This window comes from Falco naumanni, chromosome 7 (genome assembly GCF_017639655.2).
Source record: "Falco naumanni isolate bFalNau1 chromosome 7, bFalNau1.pat, whole genome shotgun sequence".
Lineage (NCBI taxonomy): Eukaryota > Metazoa > Chordata > Aves > Falconiformes > Falconidae > Falco > Falco naumanni.
Genome location: NC_054060.1, coordinates 61,341,373 through 61,353,798, shown reverse-complemented (window position 1 = coordinate 61,353,798; position 12,426 = coordinate 61,341,373). Strand labels below are relative to the sequence as shown.

At 41.2% G+C, this 12,426-nt stretch overlaps 1 protein-coding gene across 3 annotated transcripts in view; it reads left to right on the top strand.

Annotated features, from left to right (window-relative positions):
• Nucleotides 1-848: 848 nt before the first annotated feature.
• SNX6 (sorting nexin 6) overlaps nt 849-12,426 on the top strand; it is a 28,814-nt gene continuing 17,236 nt past the window's right edge. Inside the window, exons 1-6 of one of the 3 annotated variants that reach the window (XM_040601422.1) lie at nt 849-935; nt 1,095-1,142; nt 6,507-6,611; nt 7,444-7,554; nt 9,103-9,224; nt 11,190-11,313. In XM_040601422.1, coding sequence (XP_040457356.1) covers nt 930-935; nt 1,095-1,142; nt 6,507-6,611; nt 7,444-7,554; nt 9,103-9,224; nt 11,190-11,313 — 516 coding nt within the window. In that variant the 5' untranslated portion in view covers nt 849-929. Of the gene's footprint in view, nt 936-1,091; nt 1,143-6,506; nt 6,612-7,443; nt 7,555-9,102; nt 9,225-11,189; nt 11,314-12,426 lie in introns of all 3 variants that reach the window. The other 2 variants (XM_040601423.1, XM_040601421.1) reach the window with 2 other exon arrangements.

Here is a 12,426-nt window from a genome sequence, read left to right as displayed (position 1 = left end):
CTGTTTCTTGGCTGTTCTAGCTCTGATCCAAAGAAAAACGCAGTCCCAGGCACGGACTCCCCACCCTCCACGCGTATGTTCAGTTTAGCTTGTAGATGCTGGTGTTTTCTGCTGTCATTAGACAAAGGGGCCTCTAATGCCTCCATTTCTTGGTCTGAGTGAAAGGCAGTCATCAATCTGAGTCAGGTAGCCGCCCATAAATCAAAGGCACATTAGAAACCACTTAATTTCTAGCACTGTGTGATTGCTTAGTGTCTTTCACACACGCTTGGTGAAGGGCTGGTGCTGCGAAGTGCGTCTCTGACAGGAACGATGGGACGAGGCGCAGGGCAGCACGGAAGCCATCGGTTGTGATTAAGGCCCAGGGCCGGCAGAGCATCTGTCCCCGTTACGCGCATTTTCGGAGGTTTTGCACGCTCGCTCTCGGCGCGCCAGGCGCCCGAGCTCTGCTTGTGCAAAGCTCTCGCTTGTGCACAGCGCGCGGGGGAAGCGCTCCCCGCCGAAGCGCGGCCGCGCTGTGCCCGCCAGGGCCGCGCTGCTCGCCAGACCCGGCAGCGAAGCCCCAGGAGCGCGGCCGCCGCAGCACGGGCCAGCGCACACCCCGGCAGCAACGGGGGACACCGAGGCGGCCGCCACCTCCCCGCCGGCGGGCGGCTCCCTCCAGCCCGCCGAGAGCCCCGGGCCGGCGGCCGCCCCCTCCCCGCCGCTGCCCCGCCCGCGCGCTCCCTCAGCGGCCCCCGCCCCGGGGCGGGGGTTAGGCGCGCGCGGCCCGCGCCCTCCGCTCCCTCGCGAGAGGTGCAGCTCCCCGCCGCCGCCGCCGCCGCCCCGCGCGCCCGGGCGCCCCGCCCCACCCCGCCCCCGCGCGCCGCAGCCCCGCCTCGGCGCTGGGCTCCGGGCGGGCCGGCGGGCGCAGAGCGCTGCGAGCAGCCATGATGGTGGGTCTCGGGGCGGCCGCGGTGCCGGGGCGGGGCGGGCGTGTGCGGCCGGGTCGCTAACCTGTGCGCTTTGTCTCCCCCCCCTCCCCCTCTGCCCGCCGGCCGTGCCCCTCCGCGCCCCCGCGGCCCGCTCCGCCTCCTCCCCTTCGCCCCCAGCAGGAAGGCTCGGACGACGGCCCAGATTTCCTCTCGGAGGAGGACCGAGGGGTGAGTGCCGCGGGGAGGCGTCGGGGACCCCGGCGCCGGGGCTGGGTGGGGAGGGCAGGGCTGGCCCCCTCCGGCGGGGGCCCCTCAGCCGCGGCCGGGCCCGAGCCCGCCGCGGGAGCCGGGATGCCGGGCGGCGGCGGGCACTTGGGCTGCGGGCCCCTTGCCCGCTAAGGTGGAAGTAGCGCAGCCTCTGGAACTCCTGCCGGCCTGAGGGGGCTCTGCCCTGGGTCTTTCATTGTTCTGTCACCCAAGTTTGGAAGGGCAGTTCCCTCGGGCTCCGGAGGGGCTGCGTGTGCGCCCCCGTGCCCCTCCCCGCACGCGTGGGACCCCCGCCCCGGCGGGGCTGTGGGGCTGGCGGGTCGGCCAGCCGTGCGGGGAGCACCGGGTTCCATCTTTGATGGAGGGCCAGGGCCTAGGTGGAACTGCTGCCCTCCCTCCTCTCCTGGGGCCTGGAGGCTCTCCCATAGATAACAATGGGACGTCTACATGGCAGGCGCACGCTGCATAATAAACTCTTTATTGCAAAGAAGTTCTCTTGTTGGGACAGGATGCCACAAATTATGTTTCTTGCTGAGAAAACCTTTTTCTCTGCCCTGCTGTTTGTGGCCTTCAGTTGTCATCTGGCTGCTGCATCCATCTTTAACTTGCCTGCCTCGCTTAAGCAACAAATCAGCTAATCTTGTATAACTTACTCAGACCAATTACCCCCATCAGTTAGTTTCTTCAGAAGACTGGCTCTGGGCAAGGTAGGAGAGCGACTTCTGAGTTGGCTTAGGTTGCCTTGGCTGTTGCTGGGTAGTAAAGCGACTACATCCAGCATATTACTAAAAATACAAAATCTGAAAACCACTCTGTTGGTATACCCCTTTGTCATGGGTGCCATACTCAGGTGTCAAATATGATGTTAAGTACTTTTTGACTGTATGCACGTGATAGAAATTCAGTGCATTTTATGCTCCAGTTTATGACTGGAAATCAAAAAGAGGAATTCTAGTATTGTATTAGGCCAATGCTGGCCACTGTAGAGCTTTTGCCTTTAATTATACAGCTACTTTAGTAAGAACACCGGTTAAAAAAGAGATATGGAAATTGTGGTCCTTTGAGTGTGTTCAGAACAAGGACTGAAGAACTTGTTAACTATGGAGTTGTATTTTACATAGGTTGTCCCTGCTATTTATGAACAGGCATTGAAGTGCAGTTGTCTTTGTCTGAAGGTGCAGGTAGAACATAGCAATGCAGATCTGATCTCATGTGAAACTTGTTGTATTGGTTGGTTATCAATTTTCCCTCTAAACCTACAGGTAGTCGGAGTTCACAGGGTAATTTGAAAGCCTTAAGAAATCTCTTAGCAGTCTTGTTTGTGCTGTTGGACAACTTACATCATCTCGGTTGGCCAAGTGCAGCCTTTATTTATTTATTTATTTATTTATTCCCCTCCATCTTCATCCAGCACTGAGGAATTAAACGACAACAGCACCCTTTGCCTTTCCCTAATTATTTTAGGTCTTATTTTCAATCACTCTGAGGTCTTAATTTTTTCACTGCTGTAAATCCTTGGGGTTAAACCCAGCTTTTTATATGCATGATTTTGATTGTGATACAGAAAATCTCATCAAAAGCAATACTGTTATTCTGTTCATGAATGGATTTGCTGTGCTTTAAAAAAAAATAACTATTTTTGTTTCTTAGTAGCAGTAGTAAAAATAAACAGCTTTTCATAAAGTGTTTCCCTGGTTCTGATTTGTCACCTTCCTCTGATTAAAAAATGAGCAGGTCAAGCCTTTGTTTGAAAGTGTGGATGGCAACTTCTGGTTAGAGTAGTTGAGCTTTTAGTTTTGAAAATCGGTACTCTTTCCCCTCTAGAATTTAGGTATTGCTATGACAACTGCATTTTTAACTCTTCAGAATCATGTTGGTCAGCTACAGTTGTGTTAAGTTTGATGTAGGGATGATGAGATGAAAAGAGGGCTTGAAATTATGCTGATGCCACACAGAACGGTAATTCTCAAACAATTGTGTTATACCATATGGAGCCTTTTCTGAAGAATTGTAAAACAGAGCACTGAGAATCATCTCTGAGGAAGCAGCAGTGGGTGGTCTGTAGAAGGAACTTATTATAAATGGTTGGCTTAAAATGAACTTGAGGGAATTGCTTTTCTAAATCTCACTTAGGAACATAGTATTGAGTTCACTTTGAGTAACTCTGTTCCTGTTAGGCCTTTTTTTGTGCTGTCTCTAATGTAAACAATACATCCTTTGAAAGGTGATATAGTATTGTTCTGCTAGTACTGTCTTGTGTATTTTATATCTATATAAACTTTAGAGGGCTTGGCTAATGCTCTTGTTTTACTCGTTTAGAGGAAATGAGCTATCCTTTACAACAGGCCTGCTAGAAACTTCATGCTGTGAAGATACTTTGTAATCTTGTAGAAGTATAATTTGTTTCTTTTGCTCTGTGTATTTATCTGCCTGTAAAGACCCCACTGAAGAAAGGGTCTTTTTTCTCTAACACTTTTGAAAGAGCTTAGAATATAGAAGTTACTGTTGTTAGCAGATGACTTTACAGAGGAACGTAGTGTTTGGTTGTTCCTCTTGTCTCTTCCAGCTTCCTTCCAGTATCATCTGAAGTATAATTGATCCTTGAGCAAGAGCTTAGGTGCTAAAGCTTCTCCTTGTGTTGTGTTCTCTTTTAATACTGTGATACTGCTTAGCTCTGGTTTTGGCTTCTGGTATTTTCTAGACCCTTTGAATAAAACAGATACTTTCTTGGTATAGCATAGGAAACTGGAAAACAGCTAAACTAAATTGGCTTTTGTTTTGCAAGTAGTTCAGCATGGGTGTAGAGTATGTATCTAAGCATAAAATTACTGTGCTGTGTTGAATGTGTTAGACCTGGGGAGGGGGGAGGAGCAGGGAGGGAGATACAAAGGGACTCTATGCAACCTCCGTTTTTTCCAGAATTTAAGGTACTTTCAGTTTTCATCCAGATCAGGTTTTGTAGCATTTTATTTTTTCATTTTCCCGTCGTGACTAGAAAACCATGCATTGGAGGTGATTTTCTTTTGGAAGTAGTGATGAAGAGATTGCTTAAGTTTGTTGTGTGATGATGATGTTTGTGAATTTAATTCCCAGTAATGCAACTTGAACCGTTGTGTCACATGAATACATTTAAAGTCCTTCAACTTTCTGATTGTCTTTGACACCTTTCATAAATGCTTCATTACCATTGCAGATGAAAATGTTCCCAGTTGGCAGTCAGGCTACACAGCATAATTTAACATATGATTAGACTCTTCAAAACGGTTACAAACTTAACTCAGTATAAATTAAACAGTCCTTTACAGTTGTATATCATGAGTGGAGTAGTCGTGTTTAGGTAGTGATTTTCTCAGCACAGATAAGCATTTTGTTTCTAAAGTTGTGAGAAGTGTGTATGGCCAGGGTGTGCTGCACTAGAGACTGCATACAGACCAGTGACAAACTTGACAGCTCTTACACTGAATGTTAGAATTTTGGATTGTACTACTTTTTAAAATACGGAAGAAAAAAGCATTTTAGTAGTTTCTGTGACCTGTGAAATACTCCAAAATAACCATTTAGATAATCCAGATTATTTGCTGAGATTAATGTATTCTGGAGGACCAGAGAAAAACAAACAGTGCCCTCGACAATGTAACCACTAAAAATTTTTTTACAAGCTGAAAAATGTGGTGTCATGGCATAAGGCAGACATCGGTATGTCAGATTATATTTTTCTTTCCTAAATTAGACGTTAAGCACATTGGAAACACAGTAGGAGCTAAGAGATTCTGCCTCTGAGAAGTGATCTGCAGTGGATTGTTGCATGATAATATGCCTTTGTGTGAGGCAGTGACCCCCTAAACCTTGGGAAGACAAAACAAAAAGGGATTCCTGAACCATGCGTGTGAATATGTTACCCTGGTGGTTTTAATGATTTCCAGCTTTGCTGTATGGAAAAGGTTGTTACTGTTTGTGTAGTAGCTATTGAACTGCTACATTTTGCTAGCCTAGCAGAATATGCTAGACTGTATGATTTTGGTTTAATATGCTAATTCTAAGATATATTAGTCTGGTTGCTGCTATGTAAGCAGCAAAATTGTCCATGTATTGAGGTTAACAAGAAAACTAGAGTGGGAGCTGGCCACTATGATTTAAGATCAGGATTAAGATAACCTGGGAAAACAAGATGTGGCAGTTGATGCTTCTCTCCTAGAGCTGTTACAGTGCCTTGCAGCATTACCTTCAAAGTCTGCTCGCGTGTAACCTTTGTACTTTGTGTTGCTGATATTTGAGCACGGACTTCAAAATTCAGTCCTGAAAAATTTTGCAGGAAAAAGTCTGTATCTTTGTATGGAAGAGCATTTCTGTACTGTAGAATGTGATATTTCTAGAAAAAAATGCAACATCAAAGAAAACAGTGTCTCACTATTCATGAGCATGACATTGAAATAATTTTTGACAATGCAGTTGGAGAAGATTTCAGTTAGCCTTAGTACTTGTAAACATATTCTAAATGTCTATTGATCCTGATAATGAAACTGTCATGGGACAAATTGCTCTAGCACAACAATGCTGCAAAGGTGAAGGGATTTGAATTTGGGGTTTGGATGAGTTAGTTTCACCAACCACTGTTGAAGCCTTTGGCCCAGTTACTGCCAAACATTGCAGTGCTGAGATAATCTTTCAATTTTTTTACATTTGATCATTATCTCATTTTCTTTTCAGTGTAACTTAGGAATTATTTTGTGAGAGAGTTCAGGTTTCGTGTCTTGTGGAAAAATATTATAAGAGACATAGCTCTGTGAAGTTCAGGATATCATTTTGTTTAAGCTTTTTCAGTATATCATGGGATATCTTAAACAAAATAATAGTGTGAGACAATGTGAGTAAACCAGGTCTTTAATAGCTCCTGCTTCTTTGAAATACAGGACCATTTTTCTCCTTAAAAGTACCTTTCCAACTGTTAGTACCTTTACAAGAATGTTTACTTAAAGCAGGTTGTCAGTTCAGGGGAGTGGTGGGAACGCAGAGAAAAACCTACTGAATTTGCTGCTGTCCATACATGTACTTTGTCTTGACCATACACAGAAACAAAAATAGTGCGCTAACAAGGAGTATGGTAAAGGAAATTACTTGTATGGTCATGTGTGCCATAAGGAATACTGCTGGTATTTCTTTTTCTGCTGGAAATAATGTTTTAATGTTGGGGCTTTTATAATCTGTCTTGTCTTTTAAGGATGTTCAGCCTTACAGGATCAGGATTCTTCTCGAGGGATGTTAAGGGAAGTATAATTAACTTTTTGTTTTTTAAAATCTAAGCTAAATAGATTTTTCTTTGTTTAGCTTAGAGCAATAAATGTAGATCTCCAGACTGATGCTGCTCTGCAAGTGGATATCTCAGATGCACTCAGTGAGAGGGACAAAGTGAAATTCACCGTCCATACAAAGGTAGAAGCCTGGGTTTGTGCTAAACATTTTCTTCTGCTTATTGAAAAAAGTGTAACACAATCCAAAGGAAATTAAAGGAGCATTATCTCATGTTTTAAGAGACTGTGTAGCTGCAGTGCTTAAGAAAAAGATCACTAAAAAGTTGAGGTTAAAAAACTATTTAGAAAAAGGTGATGTTCGGCTTTTTGTACTGATGTGTTTTCATGCTGTTCCCATGCTTATTAATAGGCGTATTTGCAGGTAGAATTTTTAATATACCTCAGTATTCTTCAATATATTTTTTATTAATTAGCCATAGTTTCAGATTCTAAAAATGTATTTCATAATGGAATTACATTGAAGAATCATTTCTAGCTACTGCTGGATTTTGGTTTTGCTTCTTTTTTTGATTTGAATGTTTATTCATTGCAGAATCACAGAATAGTTAAGGTTGAATAACATTTCTGGAGATCATTTAGTCCCGTCCCCACTATTAAATCAGGGGGAACGAGAGCAGTTGCTCAGGACTTGTGCATTTGGGTTTTGAATATCTTCAAGGCTGGAGACTCCACAGCCTCTTTGGGCAGCCCATTCCAATTGATTGCTGCACTAATCAAGATGGGTAATTACTGCTATATGAACTTTTTTTTTTGTCAAATCCTTACTTGGATGATTGGCTTATTTTTACAGGGATATTTTTGTTGTTCCTTTAAGGTGTTTTTCTTATGGTATTGAAAAACATTGTGGGTTTTTTTCTGTTTTGGTGTTTGGGTTTGTTGGGGGGGGGGTTTGGGGTGTTGATGGTGGTGATTGGTTTTCTTTTTTGTAATTCTTCCTCCTTTTCCCCTTCTAGAGTTCCTTACCAAATTTCAAACAAAATGAATTTTCTGTTGTCCGGCAACATGAAGAGTTCATTTGGCTTCATGATTCTTTTGTTGAGAACGAGGACTATGCTGGCTATATCGTAAGTATTGTGCAGCTCTTTTGGTTTGTGTACACTGTTTTCTGTTGGCTGGCTGTATCAAAAGTACTTACGAGTGCTTTTACGTGCAATAGAAATGGCAAATGTTCGTTCCTTCTAAGATCAGATCTCCAGTACTCCATTTTATGCAATTACACAAAATTAATAGTTGAAGCAAGCTTGGAGGAAAGTTCCTGTAGGTTGTCATACTTTCTTGTCTTTCACTCCCAAGGAGTGAGTAGTTTACTCTGTATCCAAGTGTATTTTTAGTCCAGTCTGTTAAAAGTGTGGGAGATAGGTGAACTGTATAACTTGGTGATATTGTTTTTGCAAGCTAATGTTTAACTTGTAATTAAGTTTCGTGTTGCCTTTGTTTTAGCTGGAATAGCAGAGTGCAGTAACTGAACTCTAGTAATTAGACTTTTCCAGTTTTCATTATCAAAATCAGAATCATTTTACCATAAATTAGTTGGAGGGGGAAAAAAACCAACACAAATACCATCTAGAACTACAGAGAACCTTAATACACAAAAACTTATGTTTTGAAGTTTATTTCAGGCCTCTGGGCAACAGAGGTCCCAAAATTGTCTCCTTATGATACTTCCTATTAAAAATGGGTGCTGCTGTTCATACTTGAATTGCAAATAAGAATGTTTGTCATCCTGGTGTGAAAGTCAAGTATTCATTTTGTGTTTGGGGGGATGTCTACTGACTTGGAAAGTAAACACATATTTATCATTGACTAGTGGGTACATTATGATCAATGTAATCTGTGATGTGTCATACCATTCTTGAGCTAGTCTTTTTTTTCAGTCAGAAAAGCTATTTTAAGTGACTAGACCTTCAGGGGGGTAATAACTAGTTTCAGACAGTTAACTGTAGATGCTGGATTTTTCTTTTCTTAATTCATTAATGTAATGGACAAACATCGGTGAGCTAAAATTTAAGCATATTTTAGCTTTGTTCTGTGTCCCTTTTACCGATAGCAATTCAGGACTAGCTTGAATGCAATGTTTTCTCTTTCAATGCTAATGTACAGTATTACAAGATCAACCTAGAGGCTTGTTTACTGTGTGCTTCGTTATTTCCACAGATATATCTTTAATGTGAATGATGCTGCAAGAAAGAGCTAGTGCCTGCAAACAATATGGAATGGTTTTTTTGGTTTTAAGTTTTGGGGAGTTATGAATTGTGAAAACAATTGTGAAATTAATTTGTTTTCTTTGAACTAGTCCTTACCAAATAAGCTAAAACAAAACTAATTATAAAGTAATGATTTCAAGTTTTAATTCATTGTAATGGGAAAGCTAGGTGGTAATTAAACTACTGAAGCCACTAGTTAATACTTTAGTAATCTTCACAGACAATTGGCCAACATTGGTATAGTAATGCAGCATGTCTGACTCATGACTTTATTCATAAGTGCTGTAATGCGTGATGAAAGAGAGAGCTATATATTAAAAAGCTGCAGGCAATCTACAGTTCCTGTACTGAATGGATGTTGTTTGGCTGAGAAGATGAGCGATTAAAAAAAATTTGATTCAATTCCAGATTCCACCAGCACCACCCAGGCCTGACTTTGATGCCTCAAGGGAGAAGTTGCAGAAACTTGGAGAAGGGGAAGGATCAATGACTAAAGAAGAATTCACCAAGATGAAACAAGAACTGGAGGCGTATGTAGACTTGATTACTACTTTTTAATTGTATTTTTTATATCCCTCAACATTTAGTGCTGTTTGCTGTCCTATGTTTCTGGTTTCACTGGAATGGTTCTCTGTGAGGGACAGGCTTGAGAATCTAGTTGTTGCATAACCAGGGTTATCTTAGTGATCATGATCAGAGCCATTAGGAAAATTGTAGAAATAATTTCATGGAAGATCTTCTGAAACAGGAAAAAAAAATCAGCTTGTTCTTGAGCAATCCTTTCATAAGGGAAAAACTAGTTAGATCCTTTTCTTCACAGAACACCTGCAAAGGAAGGAGGTAACCTCTATCTTTTTTAGCTCTGGTTCCACATTTTAGAAGCATAATGAGACTTTAAGGTTTATACATACTGTGATTGAACTAGGGATTTCTGCATGTGGTTGGTACTGTAAACATAAATGCCAACTTTCTAATCCTCAAGAAATACAGAGGTTACTAGAAAATACTTTTGATGCTCCCTTTTTTTTTTTTGCACAAGGAGAATATACTTCCTGAAAATAATATTTTTCCCTTATTGTGAATTTAATGTATATTGAAATATCTGCTCTAAGGCTTTTTGTTCCATATTGAGTTATGCAGTGAAGTTTCTCCTTGCTTCATCCACTTTCCTTATCATGCATTCACTTCTTTGATCTTTTTCCTGTCATTGGTTTCAGTTTTCAAGTGTATATTTACGCTGCTTCTAGACTGCGTCTATCAAGAGCTCTGAATTGGCAAGAAAAGTACATAGAACTCTTAGAACTGCTGCTTTCTCTCCGAACTCCAGCTGCTGTGAGCAAATGTCTTAAAAAAGCTCTGTGTTAGTGTTATGTACTACGTAATTTATGGCAGAGTAGATATACACTTCATATGCAGAAAACTGGAAATTAGCAAAACACTATAGATTTTAAAGAATCTGTGGTTTTCCAGCGGCCCTGATCATGATTCTCTTGTGGTCTGGTTAGGGGTTGGATAACACAGAAAACTTTGGGTTTCTTCTACTGCCACCTCCATCCTCTGCATCCTCCTTTTTTGTCTTCACTGAATGACTACTACTCTCACTGAGATCAAACATCTCCCAACACTGGCCCTGCTGTTTTGCTGGTATGTAAATCTTACCCTCCTTGCACATAGTGGAAGCAAAAGTGTTGATTATCATTTCACCATTTGATGTCAGAATGGGGAAGAGAGCCCCTTCCTCATTTCTAGACAAGTTACGTCTTAATGAATTTGCAAAGCAAAATTAATTCTAGTAAACTTGTATTGATAAGTATGCCTTCCTCTTAATTAAATCACAAATGAGTAATTGCTTTAATGAGTTGGCTGAAATGGGCAACTATGCGATTGTCATGGTTAAACTTGATTATTTTTTTTGGTTGTACCTACCAAATGCAGCACTTAATTTCACTTTTAGAACCACTATGAAGCAAGTCATCCACGTAAGCTTCGGCCCAAAAAGGCTAGGTGCTTTAACATGGAATAAAACACAGCTATCTGAACAGCTAACAAAACTACGTGAACATTTAAATAAGTAAGGAGGGTGCAAATAGGCAAGGGGATGGAGATGGGGAGGAAGGAATTTGCACATCAGCTACACAGTGTTTAGTGACTGTAGTCTGTATCTTAATTTCTTGATTTTTGGGGTGTGGGGAAAGGACAATTAAATGAGGTTACACTTTGAGCAAACCAGTCTGTGTTAGCTAGCCTTAAAAATTAGAATGTATTTGTTGAGTCTTCATTAAAAGTCTGTAATATGTTCGGGCTTCAAATTTCCCCCTAGTATTAACATTGTACTATTTATTTATGTCTATGTAAAATATTGTAGTGATAACCTCTACTATATCAACTTACAATTTTGTATCCTTACTGAGGGTCTCTTAAAGCTGCTCAGTAGGCTTATCAAACTTAATTGCTTCACGTGAAATTCTTACGTAAATCTTGTTTCTTGTTTTCAGTGAATATTTGGCAATATTCAAGAAGACAGTTGCAATGCATGAAGTGTTTTTGTGTCGCGTGGCAGCACATCCTATTTTGAGAAAAGATTTAAATTTCCATGTATTCTTGGAATATAATCAGGATGTGAGTATTGAAAACTGAGTTGCTGGCAAGAAAAATCAAGATGTACTTTTATGGTAGGATGGAAAATTGATTAAGAGGGCTTTACCTCCTGGAGCAAATTGCATCAGTTCCTTCATACCAGACATACTTGTATTGTAAAAGTTAGAAATTCATTTAGTCTGTAGGTGTTCATTTTCCTGTCACCTGGGGAACCAAATGCACTATGTGCTGTAGCCTCAGCATCAAAAATATTAATGTGAATCCACTGTGTTTTGGATTACAAATGTTAGCTTTTGGTGGGGATTTTGTGTGATGTTATACTTGTTCACTCTGACTTTTTTTTTTTTTTTGGTGGGGAAGGATGATGCAACAAAGATGGAATGCTAATTTTTAGGATTTGGAACGATGGCTTAAATACTGTTGCTAACAAAGCTGGAGATGATTTCTAATTAAATGTTCTGATAAGTAAAGCCTTATTGTTAGTAATGTAGGTGAAAATTTGGTTAATTTTTTTTCCTAGATATTGATTGGACTAATTTGGCTATCCACATGTTACATACTGAGTTACTATCTAATTTTGAGGTAATGGAGAGGACTCTGGATTTATAACAGCTCTTTGGTGTTGCAGTTAGTGGTTGCTAATATTGTGCAAACACATTTTAGTTGCTTTTTAAAATCTCAGAAATCAGCATTGAGTGTTGAGGAAGTCATTGCAAAGACTGGCTCAATTGAGTACATGCTTAACTTCCAAGTACGTTAACAGAGGATCCTCTTGTTGCTCGATGTAGGAATGGTTACTGGTTCAGGAACTCAGTTTACCTAAACTGGACAAATTTAGATGGACAGGAAGGGAGTGACGAGGCTGAAGCCAACATCATCCTCAGTGCTGTGAGGGGTAAATGCTTCTGTGGTCTGAAAATCAGAGATCTGCTATTCTACACTTAAAAAAGCAAAGCCTGGTTATACTAGGTTAGCTCAACAGCTATACCATGTATGATAAGTACTGTATTATTGATAACTGAAATGTACGCCTTATACATTTGGTATTATCTGCAGGTGCTAGAAGATGTGGGTTTTTTTTTAAAAATATTTATATACTGGAATAGTATTTTAGGTGATAAAGAACAGTGCAGT